Raw genomic sequence first — 21,607 nt, forward strand, 5'->3', positions numbered from 1 at the left:
CCATTGACAGAGAATGCAATTTTGCATCCCATTGTGCTGCTTTTCAATTGTCTGTAAATCTGTGCTTAATGGTCACGTTCGATCATTGTGATCGTTGTGCAGCATCTCACACATTTTTAAATGCATTCTGTGCAAAAAGCTTTTTATAAAAAAAAAAAAAAAAAAGCTGACATGTAGGTTTAATGTAGATTTATTGGTGCATTTACAGTTTTTAGTCATGTGTAGGTAAGTGAGAACAAAGTCTACATTCACTTCCACGCTCCTCGTTCATGTGTATGGACACATCAACACATTTCTGGGGGTACTTCTGGACTTTTACGGTTTGGTGAAATGGTAGTTTAGCAGCATGGTTCCAAGCACATGCCCCAACACTCTTCCCAGCAAACGGTTGTCGGCCTGCAGTGCGTTTTAGCTGGACATCCCCGTTCAGATCACCAGATGGTCCTTTTAACCCCTGCCCACACTGATCTCTTAACACCCTGTGCGGCCTTCACGTCAGCCCAGTGCAGACGTGGGTTGGACACATCGTCCTCCGCTTCAGGTTCCTTACGGGCGCCGAGCTGCGGTCGCGCCACCACGATGGGCAGAGGGCCCTGTTCGGCCCTGAACTCCACCACATTCAGCTGCTTTTTATCAGATAGATTCTGATGAGTCTCCTTTAGAGGGACAGGGGAGAGGAAGTCAGTTACAAGCCAGTTTAGAGTGTCCTAACTAAGTTTCCTGTGATTATGCATACTTAAGAATAGAATAGGAGGCGGCATTTATATAGCGCTTTCATATGTACTACTGTACACCCAAAGCGCTTTACAATCATATCAATGGATCTCTCCTCAACCACCACCAGTGTGCAGCATCCACTTGGATAATGCAACGGCAGCCACAGTACAACGGCGCCAGTGCGCTCAACACACACCAGCTACAGGTAAAGAGAGGAGAGAGAGTGATAGAGCCAATTCAATGGATGGGGATTATCAGGAGGCCATAATTGGTAAGGGCCAATGGGTGGAATGTGGCCAGGACACATTCTTTACGAAGAAATGCCATGGGATTTTTAATGACCACAGAGAGTCAGGACCTCGGTTTTACGTCTCATCCGAAGGACGGTGCTCTTTGACAGTATAGTGTCCCTGTCACTATACTGGGGTGTTAGGACCCACACAGACCACAGGGTGAGCGCCCCCTGCTCAAGGTCCCAGTGAACAATGGATTAGCCTGTACTAGTGATTTCTCTCTCCCTGCACAATTGACCCTTCGCAGGGAGCTTGATTGACAGGCGATCTGCCCAATCATACTTTGCCATGGGAGGATTTGAACTTGAAAAACGGAGTGTACTGACGCCTTTCCGCGGTTAAAACAACCTTCCTTCTTATGTTCATTCATGTTTATTTGATGCTATAAATTAACTAGAAGGAAGAGATGATCGGTTCACGAGCAGCTTTAACTGATGCTCTACAGCGATCTGTCAGACACATTAAAGAGCCACAAAACGGTATTTATTTATTTAGTTTTAAATGACCAAATATAAAAGGTGAGACTTTGTTTAATATCAAAAGTAACCTGGTCTGTCCTGTCTATCAGCGCGTTGTCAGTCTCCTCTCTGCTCCGCGATGTGTTATTCACTGCGTGAGAACATGGTGTGGCGTGAGCGGCGTAGCTTGTCGGACATAGCGACAGTAACTAAAGGGGACGGGTCTTTGCGAACGGTCAATTCCCACTTCTTCTGGGATCCAATGAGAGAGGACTCGGGATTGCAGTGATGACTGGAATTACATGGATATAGCCTGAACTCTTTCCGTTACTTTAAAAAAGGGTTATCAAACACAGCACAAATGCTGCAGGTGAACACTATACTAGCACTTTTTTTGCTTTGATTGATTGCACACTTGAGTAGCATTTCAGATGAAATAATTCACCTTCTATTAGTTTATTTTAAGGTAAATTACTTTGAAAAGACTCCATAATAAAATCTTGTTGTGACAGCTTACACACAAATGCATGACTGGCGCCACCACGTGCTTCTGGAACAACATTCCCATCAACCATCAATCTGATTTTAGTGTGAGAGTAAAGAATGGAGTAGGGGCTTAATCAACATTGTTATTTACCCATAATATCTTTCTGACTTTAGAGGTAATTAATGGTTGGGGTAGGGTTAGGTTTATCACGATGCCAAAATTTCATTAGTCAATATTTACATATACCAGTTAAATATCAGTAATCTTAATAATACTACAGCTACGCATTTAAACCAGTTAAATATTATCATCAAAATTACAACAATGGCCAGTGTTTTTCAACAAGTAAACAATGCTATATTTTAAGCAAATAGTCAGTAAATAGTCTACCAAAGATGTTGATGCAGGGACACATCATACTTGGCAAAATCACGGTCACTATATCAAACCAGCCACTGATCTTATAGGTTATGGTACTGTTGTTATCTCTCACCTGATTGGCCAGGCCATGGAAGAGAGCCCTGGTGATGTTGAGGAGGTTGACCGAACCGTCTACTTTTGCGTACATATCCTCAATCCCAATCAGTTTACAGAGAGTGATCACTACCCGATGACAATGCAGACCATAACCTAATAGAGAGAGAAAACAATAGCGGGAGAAGGTTAAGATCTTTTACAAGTTATTTATTTAGTTTTTTACTTTTGAAAACAAAATTTAGCCAAGACTTTGTCAATACTGTCATGTTCATTAATATCAGGTATTATATTACATTTTATTGAGACTTAATTGGCACAATTTAATCAACAAAATTAACAAAATGAACATTCTGTCATCATTTACTCATCCTCATGTCGCTCTATGCCTTTCGTTCTTTTGTGGAGCATAATAGAAGATCTTTTTAATAATGTGGGTAACAAAAACAGTTCCAGGTCCTATTGACTTCCATTGTTTTTTCGTCCATACAGTGGAAGTCAACAGTAACCAAAACTTTTTGATTACCAACATTGTTTAAAATCAAAGGAAAAACTTTGTCACACAGGTTTGGAATGACATGATGGTAGAATTTTGGCTGTACTATCCCTTTAACTAAGACCATTATATGTGGTTAGGTAGTACATTACAGACCATGTGCATTATTAATACCGTGCTATTTTTTATCTTGACATTTTCATTAATGGTACATTTTTATTAAAATTGTTTATCGTCACATTGCATATCTAGTTTCATCTTGAAATCCAAAAAATCCTTAGTCAATTGACATTTTCATGGGTAAGATTAACACTGGAGGAGAGAAAGTAAAAGAACAGACATCCAGAGTAAGTGTGATCCACGGCTGTGTTCAAGAACAATATTAAACACGCATTACAAGACAGAGTCTACAGATGGGAAAGGTGGCAGATCAGGTTCTCTGCGAGTTCCAGGTCCAATCATGACAGTTCCCGCCAGGTTTCATTACTTAAGAGGTGAGACGAGGATTCTGAGGATTTGAGTCACATCAGAGCTGAACTCAGAACTCATCTCAAATATGAACATCATAATTTCAGCTCTGATGTCTGAAATCATACAATCCATTGTGGCTCAGACTAGACGTGAAGGCAAAGACAGATTCTCTTATATGAAAAGAATCATACTGCCAAACATACAGGATAAGCTCTAACATACTGGGCACACAGCTCTGTTATTAAGCAAACTGTGATTGATTGTGTGAGAGTTACCTTTGTTCTGTTTCTTCATTCTGAGTGTGGTCCTTTTAAAATTAGACTCCATGTCATGATATACTGCACATGAGGATGAAAAGATAGACATTGACAACACATAGAAAGAAGTCTGCAAACTCAAGAGTCATATGACACTTTCTCTCTCGAGTATAAACCTCTGTTGAAAATTTTAGTTTTTTTATGTTTTTGAAAATTGTTTTATGCTCACCAAATTTGATTAAAACAAATACAGAAAAAACAGTAACATTGTGAATTGCACTATTAACACAGTATATTACCATACATAGAAAATAGTACTATTTAGAAAATAGTTTTCTTTTTTAAATGAGGTGACCATTTTTTTTGCATTATTGTACAATTATAAAAAAATTAAAATAAAAAGAGAATATTAATATTAATGACGTTGCTTCATTTCACATTGCCAGCAAAATCAATGTGAAAGTTTTATGAATTTAATATACATCACCCAGCCACCAAAAAAGAGGCTCTCAAAATCCAAACATTAAAACTTCATATGTAAATGATTAATGCTGCGACACAGTAGATTCCTTACTAGAATCGGCGTAAACTGCACAAGAGCACATATACAGGAGTGATTTACGATCTCTGTTTGTTATATGATAGACAGTGACACACGTGTGTAACACTCGCACGCACACACAAGAGTCGAGTGTGACTCACTGGTATGGTTGTTGTATCTCTCGATGTAGTAAAGATAATGCATGGCTCGGTTCTTTGCCTGTAAAACAAAGCAGCGTATTTAATGTCAAGATGATTTCACTGAAACCTGATTTGGTGGCTCTAACACTGAAGGTTCAAATCTTTTAAGTGTGCCATGGGAGTTATTGAGCTCACAGCCCAGTTCTGTCATTATTGTGCCCTTGAGCAAGTCATTTAACCAAGAGGAGAATTGTACCTGCAACGGGAGTCTGTTACTTATGTGACTTTGGGTGAGCGTGAAATAATGTACATGTGACTTCACTGACTTGTGGCTTACTTTTCTAAGTGCGGTGTTCTTGTCTGCTGCTTTCCCCAGTGCGAACCCTGCAGAGAAGCAGAGAACAAAACATCATCAAAAAATCATCGACACAGATTATGGCCATTGTATTTTCCCCAGCCTCATATTAAACTACTGCATTGTTCCATATACTCGACCTAAGATGTGCAAAAGTGCATATTTGCAAAACCGACTAGTCAGTGAGTTGTCTGAAGAACACCTGCTGTGAACACACACAAGGCTTTCTCACTTTATGAAGGACAGGAATTGCAGAGTGTAAATATTTATTGATAATATCATAATTGATAGTAAAGCACCTATCCAAGTTCAAGGTCGCTATAGACTAACAATATGCAAAATACATAGTAAAACATATAAGGCATTTACTGTGCGATATAAATAGTATATTAATAATAACAAAAAATTGTATTCATATTTTGAATAACATAATATATAAAAAAATAATATTTTATTTATAAATTATTATTATATTATTAATCTTATGTTTTGTTTATAAATAATAATCATAATTTTTATGATATGGATTGCTTGTTCTGAAAACAACAACAAAAAACATATACAGGTCCTGAATCTAGATTAAGAAATTCAGCTTAGAGAATCATCATTAAAGGTGCACGTGTCCAGATTTACCTGCGACTCCATTTCCATTGCCCACTGCGACCAGTGCACTGATGGATCTCTTCCTGCTCTCTTTGGCTGTGACGTTAAACACACTCTTGACCTGTCAATCAAATCACAAACATCACATATGATTGCCAATAGCTGCAGGGGCTCGATTTCAGTTAAGTGTACTTCCTTAGAGCAACCAGCAGGAGGCAGAACAAACCTATTGGAAAAGGCTAATATGCTCCATTGAAATGCATCTCAAATACTGCAAGTCAAGTCACCTTCATTTATATAGCGCTTTTAACAAGACTGTTTCAAAGCAGCTTTACAGTGATAATAGGAAATTAAAGTAAGAGATTGTTTTGACTTTACAGCAGCTTTAGAAAAAAGTTATTGTCCAGCTAAAGTTAGTTTTGATTGATTTGCTTCCGTTGCAAAGATCATCAGTTATTAACTAACACGACACCGTTCTAACAGAAAACCATTAACACGCTCCGGCCCGCTTATTTGCACAAAACAGGGCCTGGAGGCCCGAGAATGCAAACTTTGAAATAGGTTCTAAGGTGCAAGCCTTGAAGACATTTGTATTTATTTTTTGCAGTCGTTGTCTCTATCTCTGCGTGCGCGCACACACACACACACACACACACACACACACACACACACACGGCTGTAGATGTGTGTGTAATTGTATAGTATAAAGTAATACAGAATAAAAGCATTCTTGCTCCCGCTCCTATACTGAAATCGGTTATGTAAGGTTTGCTGTAGGAGTATTATTGATATGATGAGATCTTTGTGCTGAAAGAAAAAGCCACCCACTGGCAAGAACTAAACATGTTCAGAGGAAGGTACAGGGTGGATTTAAGACGGTTCAAAGAGCTCAAGCACAAAAGTTATAGCTGATTATGTCCTAAACCAGCTGTCAGCAACCATTTGAAGCGCCATATCTTGTTTCATTATTATATTCGTGTCGATACATACCGTACTCGCCATATTCTGCAAGAAAGCCTTGCTTTAAAACCTTGGTTTGCAGTAGAGTCCTCTTTTTTTATTATAAAGTATTATTCTGCCATCAAAAGAACTACATCACTCAAAGTGCCCCTGTGCAACCCACTAGGCCAGTTTACATGGTCTATCCACACTGCATGGTTCATTTGGATTATTCGGCTTTCATACGGTTCATAATTAAATAGACAAGGTTGTGTGAGGATAAGGATTACTACAAGAGGTAGTTCCGCATGCAAACACAAGGGAGTTTAACATCTCTATAGTAAACAGCTAAATCAAAAAAACGGTACTAATCTCACTTGCGCCAATGGTGGCACACATGCATAAGATTGCCAAGGGTGGTCCAAAATCTTTAATATCATTTAATTTCACATGTTCAGCTGTATTTCTGTTTTATCAGTGATTCTTCTCTACCCTTTTAATCACTTTTTGAAATCTAACTTCATACAAATACACTCTACACTTTGGTATCTCATTACAAGTGCATAACTGAAAAAATACAACACTGTTCAAAAGCTTAGGGTCAGTAAGATCATACTGACCCACAAATGATCCATGTACACTGTTTAGATTAACTAATTTTACTACTTCGTTATTATTTTTACCTCAATACAAACCAGTAAAAGGTCTATCGATAAATGGGTTATTTCTAGAATCCAAATATGTAAACAATCCCCCATAACCCCATCTGCATCTCTAGTGCTCCCGGGTTGAGAACCACAGCATATGTGCATCCGATGAAATACATGTGACTACTTCATTATCTCACACTTACCTAAATTATAATTGGTGACACTATCTCTAAGATCCACTGTAGTCATTTGCTCGGTTTCTAGATCACTGAGGTCTCAGTAATGGCACACTGTGCTATTCACATGAAAATGATGACAGGGGACAAAAAGAAGAACAATGTTTACTTAAAAAGAGAGGGAGAGATGGGTGGGGGAGACTCCCACCTGCATTTGGTCAGTGTGATGCTGAAACACATGCCATCTGTTCAGACTGCGTAGACAAACACATACACACCACCTTCAGTAAAAGCAAAACATTTGTTCATCTGAAGGAAAACCGAACACAAACAGTTCAAAACAATGACAGAAGTGTGTATAGACAGCTAACTGCTCATTAGCTGTACTTGGTCTAAGTCATGTCATTATGCAATCACTGCAACCGTTGTCCTAGCCCGCTATTATCATTTTAATGAAATGCACAACTCCACCTCTGTATTCTGCTCAGGGATAAAACATTTAAAATGCATATGAGTGTGTTTATCTTTGCTAATCAGCCATTATAAATTACATGCACTACATCCTCACAATAAAGATATGTCAGACATATTAGCGAACTAAGATTATATAATCTAGCTCTTCTTAAATCACATTTGTAATTAGAAATAGTTTCCAATTGTTTCCTATATTGTTGCAAATTTGGGAGTCACGGTGCTCATTTTGTATCTAATACATGCTAAAGAGAGTATAGCACAATGTAAACCACTTTGGTGAGAAATTGTCTGTATGTGTAATGAAATGATGCATGTATGGGACTAAGCATAGAGTGTAAAGTATGTCTAGAAAGTAATCTTGACTACAGTGTAAAATATGTAGACAATGCAACTTTGGATACAGCATAAAGAAGTGTTTCTCAACCGGTGGGTCAACCCAAAAGTGGCCAGACTGTTTTGAGTGGGTCATGGAGTGTAGTCAAAGAAACAACAACAAAACTTAATTCTGAATGTTTTTTTTTTTAAATTTTTTTTTTAATTTTTTTATGCAAGATTTCTATTTTGAAAGAAGTGCATGAAAGCTATTGCCTCTTCTGAAAAGACTGATCTTCAGTCAGAACACACTTTTCCATTCCACTGCACTACTTTTACAGTGTATTTTTTCTATGTAAACCTGCTAGAAGGACGTTTTTGACCAATGCGCTAGTCTTTTGCATGACACGGCATTCTAAAAACGCGACGCTCATTAGCCTACGTCTTGCATTGACCTGATTCAGTATCTATCAGGTCAGGTTATTATGGACAGTGTCATTATTCAAGCAATATTTTCTTAACTTGTTTAGGGCCAGTTCACAATGAATGCTTATTTTTTTGCGGTTAAATTACGAGAATGCAACATCATAGTTACGTTGTCCATTAGTGAGTCATGAAATTATCAAAAAGTACCAATAAACTAGGATTTGCATGCAGGTATGATGTTCATTCTATTCATCAGGATCAGCGTCCATATGTTTTATTAACAGTTCTTGTTAGTATTGTGTATTTACAATGACAACTGTAGTTTCCTTCCCTCATGTTGTTCCAAACATGTATCTTTCTTCTGTTAAACACAAAAGAAGATATTTTAAAGAATGTTGGTAATCAAACAGTTGATGGTAACCATTGACTTCCATAGTAGGGAAAAAAATGTCAATGCATACCCATTGAAGAATGAAACTCATACAGGTTTGGAACAACAAGAGGGTGAGTAAATGATTACAGAATTGTAATTTTTGGGGGAACTATCCCTTTAACCCAAAATACCACCAATTCTATATTTTTGATGACTGTGTGGTAATTCATACCAACTTAATAACTTTATTGTATTAACAAAAACTAGTTTGTAACTGCTATTTAATAGCCTTACCTTAAAGGGGTGGTATAATGCCCTTTTCACAAGATGTAAAATAAGTCTTTGATGTCCCCAGAGTGTGTATGGGAAGTTTTTAGTTCAAAATACCCCACAGATATTTTTATACAGCATGTTAAAATTATCACTTTTTGAGGGTGAGCAAAAACGCATCGTTTTTGTGTCTGTCCCTTTAAATGTAAATGAGCTGCTGCTCGTGGCACAGGAGGCGGAGCTTCAACAGTTTGTGTCCTTTTACCTCACACAGACATGCACTGAAAATTTCAAAAACTTTTAGTCTTTTATGTTCAAACCGGAGTCAGACAATGATGGAGAGACTCAAGAAGAAGTGACATGTAGAAGCAACAGGACATTTCTGAATGGTTACTTGATAAATTTATGTAGCTTATGTGTAGTTTTCTTCTAGTCATCACTAGTGATGTCACTAACCCGGGAGGAATGTCATGTAGTCCCTATCAGCCGTTTGTTGTAGTCCTTAAAAAGCAATTTCTTTAAAAGAAAATATGTACCTTTTGCTTTGAACTTTGAGCGTTGTAACTTTGCAGAAGTTGTTTACGTTAAAACAGCAACATTACATACTAACTAAAGTTAGAAAAGAGAAATCATAATCAACCACCCCTTTAAAATACTTTTTTATTCATCAGTGTTAGTGATATTCTTACAATTTATGTGTATGTTAAGTAAAGTGGGACAATACTTGTGTGATTAATAAATACATTTTCTTGGTTCAAAATCCAAAAAAAAAAAAAAAAAACATGGCTTAATGGGTCCCATGGCCAAGCAACTTCTTAAAAACTCATTTTACAGTGAGTAATTTTTCTTATAGTAACATTTATTATTTTGTTTAATGAATTATAAAAGGTACTTTATAACATGCATTGCATTATATGTTTTCATAATTAATTGTAACAGAAGTTAAAACGCATTGCATTATTTGCAGATTCCTTGGCCTTGCTACATCTAAGATTGGTTGTTTGTTAGGTTTTTTAATGCATTAGACTTAGTCAATTGTAAGGTGTAAAATGTATCTAAAGAGTAGTATGACAATAACAATGTATTTAACTTGACAATGTTAAGTGTGACTGTGAAATGCTGTGTAAGATGCGGTAAAGAGGAATGAGATCATTTAACTATTACAAGACATGATGAACTGCATATGGGAGCCTAAAACTGTAAAATTCTTCCTCTTGCTTTAATTTATCTTCATAACCATTCAATCTTTTTATCACTCTCCTTTAACTATCAGCCATTTCTCTTGCCCTCCTCTGTCTGTCTCGCTCTCTCAGTCTTGCTCATGCATCATCCGCTCTAGAGCACTATGGCTCTCTTCCCTCTCTCTTGGCAGACATCGTGTGTCCTTGGGAGAGGTTCTTGGGTTTACAGGAAATATTTGGCTTAATTAATGTGGCTTTATAAGTACTTGGGCTCTTTCAGACTTTACTTGTGCCTTGTCTAGGACACCCAGGAGACTGCGAGATGGAGAAAAGGAAAAGCGCAGCACTTTAAATGCATGTCTGATAATGTCACCAAGCTTTTCAAAACCACTTCAAATTAATCTGCATCCACAGAGACGGAGGTCCTGGAGAACAGCAAAAACTCTTCATTTCTTGTGTGTGTACTGGGTTCTCTCATAAGCTCTGGGGGTAATATGAGGACAACACGCCACCATGTGCCCGGTCACATGCGATATGTTGTTCTCCAGACTCAGAGCTAATGTGCTGGACACTGCAAAAGACTGAGGGGGTCTGACTCACAGAGTCTGTGGTGGTTCATTCTAGTCACTTTTGCCAGCGGCCCTAAAACGTCAATCAAAATGACAGTACGAGCGAGATGGAAAAAAACAGAGCAACAGAATAGTTCTGTTCTTAACCCCAGAGAGCTGCCTTTGTAGGCAGTATTTTAAGGCATCACAGCAACGTTCCTGGCGTGAATTCTGTTTCAAAAAGTAGGTAACTTAATTACGCAACCTCTTAAAACACATCCTTTTGGCAGCATCGCAAGCAACCTTTATAGAGTAAGCAATCCTATAATGCACTGTGACAAGCTCAGAGGAAAAAATAAATCCAAGGTGGATTTGATTCAGTCATTTTCTAATTAATTAATTTAACCCCATGGAAGTATGTTTCCACGTTGCACAAAAAGTAAAAAAGTTTAGAGTTAGATTTTCTTTTTTGAAAGAAATTCAACTTTCATTTAGCAAGCATTAAACGCATTAAATTGATCAAAAAAGACAGTAAAGACACTTATAAATAGATTTCTATTTCAAATAAATGCTGTTCTTTTGACCTTTCTATTCATCAAAAATCATATTTTCCACAAAAATATTAATCAGCACAACTGTTTTCAATGTTAATAATAAGAAGAAGAATAAATGTTTCTTGAAGGCCAAATAAGCATATCAGAATGATAGAATGATTAGAAGGATCATGAGACACTGAAGACTGGAGTAAGGAAGCTTAAAATTCAGCTTTGCCAAAACAGGAATAAATAATTACACTTTAAAATATGTTAAAATAGAAAAAAGTTATTTTAAATTGTAATAATTTTTTCACAATATTACAGTTTTTACTCTATTTCAGATCAAATACATACAGCCTTGGTTTGCAGAAGAGACTTATTTTAAAAACATTTTTAAAAAATCTTACTGATTACAGCGCAAATATTTAACTTCATGACCCTAGCAACAAGCTGAAGTATCACAGAATCCAAATTTGCTTTTACCAAGTAACAAAGAATTAAACATAAGAAGAAGAACCAGTCATATTAGATCAAATAATGTAATGAATCATGTCACCTTTGCCATACACTTCTATAAAAACGGTTGTACTCTTTTGATCAGAGGGGTTCTCTGTGATTTATATGAGATCCACCCGGCTGTGATTATTAAAGCATATGCAAAAGGCATTGTTGGGAGTTTGTTTGATTACTGCTGCGCGGCCGACTAGACTCTATAGATCTTACTTCCATTCCCAAGTGACAGTGTTCACTGGAGCACTAAAGATCTTATTTCCATTCCCAAGTGATAGTGCTTAAGTGGAACACTAGAGACCTTATTCCCAAGTGTTAAAAAGGGGCAAGGCGTTGTCCGACTTGAAGCAGGTATTGAAGAGGAGACGCCTGGTAGAGTATATAAAGTTGTAAGTGTCGATTAAGAGACGGCCCAGGTTAATTTAGGGCAGGTGCGCAAGGGAAATCGACCACAGCACCGAGGCAGATCACTAGGTTTTGAAACACAGCTAATGAGAGAAAGAGAGAAAAAAAAGAGGACAATTCCTCAAAATCATCAGCCTTCATTTTGATTCCTTGCAGTGTTCAGATAGGGAAGAAAAAGCTTTGGCTGTAAAGCTGTCCACTTCTTTGCCAACAAAGCTTTATGTAAATGAAAGAATCAGAGGACAAAAGAAAGACAGAGAATGCAGTAGAGCAAAAAGAGAGTGAAAGAGAGACGAGGACCCGAGGTGAATTGTTGTACTGATTTCCTTTCTAAACTCAGCAACATTTCTCTGCCAAATGAGTCTTGTGGTGCCAGCCAGGGGCTCTATACAGAGATTTGTTTATCAAACGTTCATTGTTGTGTATAATTAGATAATTCTCCTGATACTACACACTACATGATAATTTTGTGCTGAGCAGATTTTGTGCCCCGACTCCCTCCCATTTAGGAGTTCAAGAGAGTGGTTCAGAAGCTCTGAAATACACACATGCAATCACATACACGAGGGAGATACACACACCAAACAATAAACACGATTCTCTTGAATTCAAAAAAGATGAAATGTTGCAAATCTCCAAAGAACATCTCTTTGACGTCATCACTAACACACTAGCTCTGTTCCAAACCTATTTAGCTACCTTTCTAGACAGCATTTTAAGGCCTTTTCTCGACATAAAGGCTGTTTCCAAATAGTAGGCAAAATTATGCTGCCTCCTGAAGCATTTTACTTCATTTTGGCAATTCTAAGGCAACACAGCGTGTATCCTTTGTGGATTAAGCGATTCAAAAATGCACCCTGACGACCTCAGTGAAAAGAAGCCAAGGGAAAATTTAAGTGTTCAATTTGTTTTAAAATGTCATTTATTCCTCTGATGGCAAAGCTGAATTTTCAGCATCATTACTCCAGTCTTCAGTGTCACATAATCCTTCAGAAATCATTCTAATATGCTGATTTGGTGCTTAAGAAACATTTCTTACTTTTATCAAGTAATTGTGCTGCTTAATTATAAACGGATAGTTTTTGTGGAAACAGTGACTATATTTCTTCAGCATATTTTGATGAATCAAAAGTTTAAAAGAACAATTTATTTGACAAATCTTTTGTCACATTAGAAATGTCTTTACAGTCACTTTTGATCAATTTAACACATTTTTGTTAAATTAAAGTATTGATTTCTAAAAACGACAACACACTACTGCATATTGTGTAGATAAATCTACCAGAAAGGCCAAACCAGCACAAAAACTCAATCTCTTGTCGTAGGTAGGGGAAAATAATATTCACTTATAATAACAATTCACAATCCAATCAAATCCTGATGAAGTATTTTCCCTTTCACTCGTGAATTTATTTCTGGTTTATTTGAACAGGGACAGATACAATACACATAGATACAACTGGAAAATTGCCACTGCCATTCAATGCAAGTATCATAGTTTTTGTACAAAAGCTAATTTGCAACATTCATCTGTAGAACGGCCTTTATAAACTACAAAAATTGTAAACAAATTAAAGGGGGGAAATAAACGAGTACATTTTAATACAGTGTCATGTTTGCAAAATACATGGTTCTATTCGTACTCACCTCTATGACGCGCGAGTCAAAATCTTCGTAAGTTTCTAAAAGAAAAAAAAAAAAGGAAAAAAGGTTGAGATTGTGAAAAGGGCTCACAGTCACACAGCCTTTTTGTTTTTGATCAGGGACAGCAAACGTGTTAAATGAGATTAGGTGAGTGTTCTGTTATGACCTCTAACCCCAGGGCTCTGCGGTTGCTGCAGTAACTCATTACAGGTGTTTCATTTTGCCTGTGAGAGACAAGCATATTTCCTCGATTTAAACGAGGGGGTGTTGCTGTTGTGACTCAGGGGTGAGAAGTTGTTGGAACAGATCTAGACATGATTTAGACTCCAGGCCTCACCGTCGCTGGGCAATCCATCACCACGACTACTAGAGATTGCACCTACATGCCACCGGCCAATCAGACGGCAGGAAATACATTCGCCTGGCAAGATGGTGAGCGGCAGAACAGAGATGAACAGCTGTGTAAATTACAAGGAGATTGCACTTTCTGCATCTCGTTTCGCCGTGTCTGAGTGTTAAAGCAACCGAAGCGTGTAGATGCAGGTGTAGCGCCATACATCTTATTATATGGTCAAAGATTGTGTACACACCCTTTTTAATAAAAGTGTTTGACTATTTCAGATACATTCATTACAAATCAAGTATACAGCTATACATCTCATTGACCAATAATGTTCAGTAGAATGAGACAAATCAAAAAGGTACACACACCTCCGTTGGGCCCCGGATCCAGCGGGCCCAGGCTTATCCCACCCCAGGAGTAGCTGGTCCAGCCTCTCTCTTTCTTTATCTTGGTCTTCCTGCGTTTTTCCCACTCATCCCTCTGGCGTTGCAGGGCTGCTACCAACTCCTTCTGCTCTGCCTCTCCCCGTTGCGAGGGTTTCTGGACGGACCCATCCTTATACACCGGAGTATTCAGACCGGGCCACAGGTAGCCAGCACGACCTGAAGAGGACACAAGAAACCATGTAAGTGCATGCACTTAACGTTACAATAGGTTTCTACCTTCTTTAAAAAAAAAGCCTCCATGAGAGAGTGTGAGAGAGGGAGAAAAATAAATCGATAGATTCCCCTGAGGTCTTTTTAAGTGAAAGTAAATAATGCCACTCGATAACTGTGGCACTCAGTGAGTGATGTCAGCTTAGGCGATGGTTAGATTCCAACGGCAGATATAAACCTTTAAACTTGAAGCCTTGATTGATATTCATTAACTGGAATGGTGGGCGCAAACACCTCAAGAAATGGACAGCTAATGGTTATTGCTGTTTATAGCCATTTTAATCTAGTGTTGGCCTTAAATCTGTCCAGAGAAAACCAAATCTGGTGGGGGTAATAAAAGTATTTTTTTATTTTTTTTTATAGTTTATTATTAAACAGCACTTTCCTTAATGTTTGATGTACAATGCAGACCAGAGCTGCACGATTAATCGTTAAAAGATCACAATCTTGATTTAAACACCTACCGGTACATGCTTTTATTCCTAAATGACGATGATTCGGCTATGTCTTTTAAACTTTTGACAAGTATGATCACAGCGAACTTCGAAACATGTCCACTGAGCCAGAGAGAACAGTTGTCATAAATAGGTATGAAACGTCTTCACAAACAGTCTTTTTCAAAAACGCATTCTCATTATTTATGTGTTATAAACATTCAAATGATCAAGTACTTGGATAAAAGTTTATAGTCCAGACATAAAACACTGATGTCTATGATAGCGATAGAGTAAATCACCTTTTGAAAGTAACTTGACACTTCAAATAAAGATTGCATCAATTACATTGTTACACCAGTAGGTAGCAACAAGTGACTGCTTAATTGCTTAATTATGCGGTAATGAAACCAGTAAAGTCTTTATGAGCGAATCATTGAATCATTCATTCAAACTGCTTTTTAAATGAATTCAAATAAATAAATAAATGTAAAAGATAGCAGCAATTAACATTGTCAGCACCTCTAGTAAATTTGTTTAGTTGTCTATTCAGAATAGGGATCTCCATTTTAAACAAAAACATTGTGATTCTCGAATTTATCCAGAATAGCACAGCTCTAATGCAGACATACATTGCCTTAAAAGTTCACTACACAAGCTCACTCAGTTCACTTGATTGCTGCAAAAACAGGTCATAAAATGGTATATCACAATTTTCTTGTCCACACTTATATATCAATGCTTATACAGTGTTTCTGATGAACCATAGTGTGAACTACAATGGTGAGGATTAGACAATCAAAACAGAGATCATTTAGTAGTCTTAAAGTAGCAAACAGTAGCAAAAACCACTTGTTTAGAGTGGCAAAATGGCCATGTACACTACTGTTTAAACTGGCTAAGGGTCAGTGAGATTTTAAAATGTTTATTTAGCAAGTAGTAAATTGATCAAAAGTGAGATGTACCTTCTCCAAGGTTCTGGCCTCTGTTGAGATCTTTCTTCGATTTACGTTTGGTTCTCTTTCCTCTTCCCTTTCTGCCACCAGCACCGGACTCGGCTAAGACACCCCGCCAAAGCTCATCCGCTGTCACTAAGGGAATAAATGGATGTGAATAAAAATCACACACACCTACAGTGACATCACTAACAAGAATAAATAATAAACCCTTGGTATCGTTTTCACCTGTGTATTTAACAACCGCACACTAAAATGTATATTTCAGCTGTTGGTTTTAACATGCAAGTATGAACTTTGATCCATATTGTGTGTGTGTGTGTGTGTGTGTGTGTGTGTAGAGGGGTTGGGTAATCTGGGACATTGGGAGTTGTTTGATGTTGTTTTGATTTAATTAGGACTTAATTAGATGAGACCGAGAGGCCTGCCAGGCCTAATGAAGCATCCGATTCCAACAAAAGCAGTTCAAGAAATTTCATAATTCTATCTGACAACCAAACATCCCCAATACACACTGACGCACATAAAACCGAAGCATTCAAAAACGCACTTATGCTGGTAGACTCAACCACACCATCTGCAAGAGAGATGCTGAAGGCACATCCCTATGCAGTTCTAAAAGTTTAAAACAAAAAAAATATTTTTCTTTATAATTGTATCATTTTCTTAAGCTTGCACTATTTTAATGAAAAACTGTTCATGTCTCAAGGAGCAGGTCCTTATGAAAGCAGACAAGCAAAAGAGATGCGGGAACAAACGATGTTGCATATATTAGAATAAAGGGGCTGTTAAGCAGATGTTTTTGTTTAATTCACTCAAATTAAAAATCATATTTATATTCAGATTTCATGGTCCAGCAAAGATGGTTTGATGACTTTGCAAAACACTGTCTGTGCATCACCTCTACAATATTTTCCATACTAGCAAGATTCATGTACAAGCAAGCCATGCCCCCCATGACCTATAAGTAATTTTGCTACCATCGGAAAAATACATTTAAAATAAAATCTAAAAAAAACATGATCCATAAATGAATTGCTGTGGACTGCAGACTAGAGGTCTTCTCGAATCTTAAAATCTGTAACCGACCCGAATCACTTCTTACCCGAACCCGACATGCATAAATTAATTAATTTTTAAGAAAAACCCGACCCGAGACAGACCCGATAAAATTAGACCCCAGCCGACCCATTAGCATTTATTTTCGAACCAGACTGGACCAGAAAGTAAACGGCATTGGTGTCAAAATATTGCCAAATATTATTGCCTGTCCGATGGATACAAGTAATTTCTGAGTTCTGCTTTCAATTTTGACCAGTAGATTGGAAAAAAAAATGTGATAGCATATGTGAAAAATGTAATTAATCATTTATTTTCATTTAATTTAATTAGAGGCCCATTAAAAATTAATAATTTTACAGACCATTACAAAATATCTAGGGAACATTATTTGTAAAGCTGTGCTGAGATGTTTTGCGCTATGAGGATTGGAAACTTGTCAATTGTCATTTAGCAGATGCAACTTATGGTACAGTACATGTAGGGCTGGGCGATAAAACGATAACGATAATTATCGCGATATAATTTTTCTCGATAAAACGATATCAAGAGCTCGATAAATGTTCGATAATGTTTTTGCGCCAAAAGCGGAACGAATCTCATTTGAACCGCGCGCCACACGGACCGTTTATCCGCTCGGCTCAAAGTCCAAACGGCAGCGCAGCGCGAGCTCACTCGAGCAGACGCGTTTACTCTGATCGCTCTCGGTCAGGAGATCCAGTGAGAAGCGCTTGAATTCAGCGAAGCACACACGTCTCAGTGATTTAAGCTAGTTTAAAGGCAGATGAAGCGGCGCTGACGAACATGAGAAACACTGTGCGCAACGATACAGTCTGAAGCTTCTCTGTCTAACGTTACACATTCCCATCATTTACCACGGATTTAACGTTACTGTAACGTTAGCCTAGTAATATTAACTGCACCATGAAATGTGGGATATATATATATATATATATATATATATATATATATATATATATTGAATTGTATAATATTATTAATGTAGACAATGTATTAAAGGACTAATGGAATATAATTACAGTTTTTAATAATGTATTTAGGCTACTGATTTTCATAAATACCATAGAAACCATAAAGTTACATTTTATCTGTGGTTATCATCATGATCTAAATGCATGATGCTGGATGACCAATGGTAACTTTTAATAAAACTAAAGAATATTACATTTGACCAAATAAAAATGATGTTGTTACTTTTTTTTAACAGATGTTACTGTTTTTGTTAATGAACATACCGGTAAATTGTATAAAGTAAATCTGCATCCTAACTCAAGCTAATACTACTGAAATAAAGATATTTATTTTAAGGAAAAATGTTTGAATGTTCTACCTCAGATTTGTGAATGTTCACCTGTTTGGCAAGTGTTTGTCATGATATGTTCTGACAATAAAGAGTAGTTTAAAAACACAACGCTCTGGTTTCTACAGCTTTCACTTAGGAGTAAAAATCTGTCTTTAAACTTGAAATAAATAAAGATTTGACATTTATCGATAATTATCGATATCGACTGATATAAAAAAAAATATCGTGATATTTTTTTTTGGCCATATCGCCCAGCCCTAAGTACATGCAGGGATCGTCTAAAATCATCTAAACAAAGCATTTCATAGCATGCTTACATTTGTTGAAGAAGCTTGAATGTCTGTTCTGCTGCAGGGCGGCAGTGACTGGAGCATACTGGGTGGGACTGCGTCTTGCCAAGTGGGAGAGGTGAGCAGCGCCCCCTACAGCTCTCAGTGCTCCGACACCTGTTGACAAGAGACAGAGCACAGGACATTTCTTAAAGTCGGCGTAAAACGGAAGTTCCAATAGTCTTTTCTCCCTATTATGATGATGTATATCAGAGTGAAGCAGCTTCTTAAACAAGAGAAAATGTAGGGCAGGAGTCTTGATTAGTCCATCGCGAAACGATTGTGGTTTGCTATTGTGACATGTGAATGACAGGTTGCCCCGCCGTTGCAGCAGTAAACACATCAACAGAGAAGAGATGTCTCTGCAAGAGGGAAGTTATTTTGATTAAAAATGACAAAGGCACATCATGACTTAAAAAATAATAATAATGTGCACAGATAAATCATATATAAAAAATACTGCCATCTTCCATAGAATCGTCAATTTTGATTTCATTGAGGTGACTTTTAAAAAAAGCACAAATAAGCATGATCTATTCCAAACACTTAAATTGTTAACCATCACTGCATCATATCACCTTAAGATACAAAGAAATTACTGAGTTCCAAAGACAATGAAAACCAGTGGTGTAAAGTATTTAAGTAAATTTTATTAGTTACTATACTCTATATATTTATAACTACTTTGTAGTTTGATTGAGTATCAAAGTTAGCATTTTTTAATAAGTATATGTACTATTTGCACCAGTACATTTGTGATGTAGAATAAAAAGTTATTTTTATTTCTTAGGCCATTTTTATTCCTATTTATTTGTTTTCTGTTTGTACAGCACTCTGAATTACTTCTGTGTATGAAATATGCTATATAAATAAACTTGCCTTGCCTTGCCGAGTAAAGCGGGGTTCAAACTGTAGGCTACAATTTGGCAGTCTGAGACAAATTATGAGAATCCTAAAAGATTCTTTTGATCCTAGGCTAAAATAGTCTGATCACAAGTTTGACATTTTCACAGACAGCCAATTAATGACCATTGCGATAAAATTTTATTTCCAATGAAATTCTGGCAGTGTCAGAAGATTTGACACACAACCGTCAAATCAAAACACCAATAGGACCACCGAACCTGATGACTCAACTTGTGAGACAACAACAAATCACCACTTTCTCCACACACGTCTTTGTTTTATTTTTTAAGAAAAGTCATGATCAAAATGGACAAAAGCGTTTCGTTTCGTCACTATGTTGTTCTTCGTGCAAAGAAGCAAGCTAAAGTCAGCGAATAAAACACTGACACAATGATGAACAAGTAACAATAATAGTAGCAATAACATATCGTTTTTCTCAATAATTAAACAAACATAATGTCTTAATTTATCTTTGTAAAGAAACCTCTTTTAAAAACCACTGATGATGCTCTGGATCGAGCCAAGTGGCGAAAAGCATGCGAAGTGGACACTATACAAATACGGGATACACGCTAGGACAAAGAACAAGTAGCTTTTAAAAACATGGCTTATAAAAAAAACAAAAAACATCACAGATGTGGATATTGAGACAAAACTGTGGCACTGACACATTTTAAAATACAGTGCAAGGTTGCTTTCAGTAAAGACAGCTCAAACCTGTATTTTAGTCTGGGACTAGGCTTAAGCCTTGTCTGTGAACTTGGGCATATGACTTACTCAAGCAAGTCATATTAGAAATAATGACTTTTAAGTAACTTGTAATGGAGTCATTTTCGCTGTAAGGTTAAGGTATCTGTGATTTTACTCAAGTATTGCTTTCAGGTACTCTTTACACTTCTGATAAAAACAAAGAAGTCCAAAGATATATCAAAGTTTCTGAAACGGCTATATTAAATACACTAGTCACATATTATATCACATGAAAACTTCCCATACTAAGCAACTGCTTACATTAAGTTCTCCACATAATGTCATCTCATACTTCATATTTAAAATAATATAAACAAGACACAGTGTACACAATATAACAATTAAACGATAACATGACTCATAGCCGAACTAGTAACACATGTTTCAACTATCAGTGGTCAATATGACAACTGACTGACAGCTCTGGCAGGGATGTCTAGGGTGGTATTTATTTACTTAGGGCAGCTATATTTGAGCTACCAATATATTGATGATATGTCATTTTAGAGTTATGCATTTACTACAAGATTTTAATAAGGCAAATCATCATATTTGTTCTGCTCTTACAAGGATCGCTAGCATGTTCACACTAGTTTTTCTTCAAAACTCATATAATCTACACACTCTTTACATTATCTCTCAACAACTATAAAGATATACGCTCAATTGAGTTATAAAAAAAAAAGTTCATTCACCAAGAGTTCTAATCAAAACGCACCTTCAAATGACAACCGGAGGACACTGCACAGCCTTGTGACCGCCGCCATGTTCGGATGCTGAGGGGTCCTTGAGCGTGAGCGGGCTGTTCAAACTTGTGCCTGCCGAGAATTACAGAATAGATTTATTTTACTGTCTATGGTTGATCTTTGATAAATTACGAAAATACAATTGTTATTTTTTGAAAGAGAATGGCAGTTTTTATAGGGAATTTTCAAAGTCAATAAGGAATATATCCAAAATATATTATACAATTTATTGTAGCAGTATCTGATTCAAAACATTTCACATTTTTAATAGCTTCATTATCTTCCGAGTAGTTAAATATACAATCGTGCCTTTATTAACACTTGGTGAGTATGGCAACCACAGTTTAGTAGCCCATAAAATTACATAT

At 36.9% G+C, this 21,607-nt stretch overlaps 1 protein-coding gene across 2 annotated transcripts; it reads right to left on the minus strand.

The window, feature by feature from the left end:
• Positions 1-174: 174 nt before the first annotated feature.
• mrps5 (mitochondrial ribosomal protein S5) lies at positions 175-21,323 on the minus strand. 2 transcript variants are annotated; one of them, XR_013799985.1, is made up of 11 exons: positions 21,212-21,323; positions 18,826-18,954; positions 16,135-16,260; positions 14,448-14,681; positions 13,740-13,774; positions 5,323-5,413; positions 4,672-4,718; positions 4,356-4,413; positions 3,672-3,734; positions 1,430-2,585; positions 175-824 (listed from the first exon to the last, which is right to left on the minus strand). XR_013799985.1 is itself a non-coding variant. In XM_079632970.1 (11 exons), the coding sequence occupies exons 1-11, from the start codon at positions 21,258-21,260 to the stop codon at positions 432-434; spliced, it is 1,194 nt and encodes a 397-aa protein (XP_079489096.1). In that variant the 5' UTR covers positions 21,261-21,323; the 3' UTR covers positions 175-431. The 2 variants fall into 2 exon arrangements, 1 of the variants encoding a protein (XP_079489096.1); XM_079632970.1 differs by having other exon boundaries at positions 175-656; positions 2,449-2,585.
• Between the last annotated feature and the right edge of the window lie 284 nt (positions 21,324-21,607).

The sequence above is a fragment of the Phoxinus phoxinus genome (genome assembly GCF_949152265.1).
Source record: "Phoxinus phoxinus genome assembly, chromosome: 13".
Classification (NCBI taxonomy): Eukaryota; Metazoa; Chordata; class Actinopteri; order Cypriniformes; family Leuciscidae; genus Phoxinus; species Phoxinus phoxinus.

Excerpts from the sequence above, each read along its gene's own strand:
- mrps5 (XM_079632970.1), bottom strand. The coding sequence starts at position 21,260 with ATGGCGGCGGTCACAAGGCTGTGCAGTGTCCTCCGGTTGTCATTTGAA. Across the intron at positions 18,955-21,211 it reads CCTCCGGTTGTCATTTGAAG|GTGTCGGAGCACTGAGAGCT; the intron begins GTGCGTTTTGAT and ends TCTTGTCAACAG. Across the intron at positions 3,735-4,355 it reads GAGATACAACAACCATACCA|TATATCATGACATGGAGTCT; the intron begins GTGAGTCACACT and ends CCTCATGTGCAG.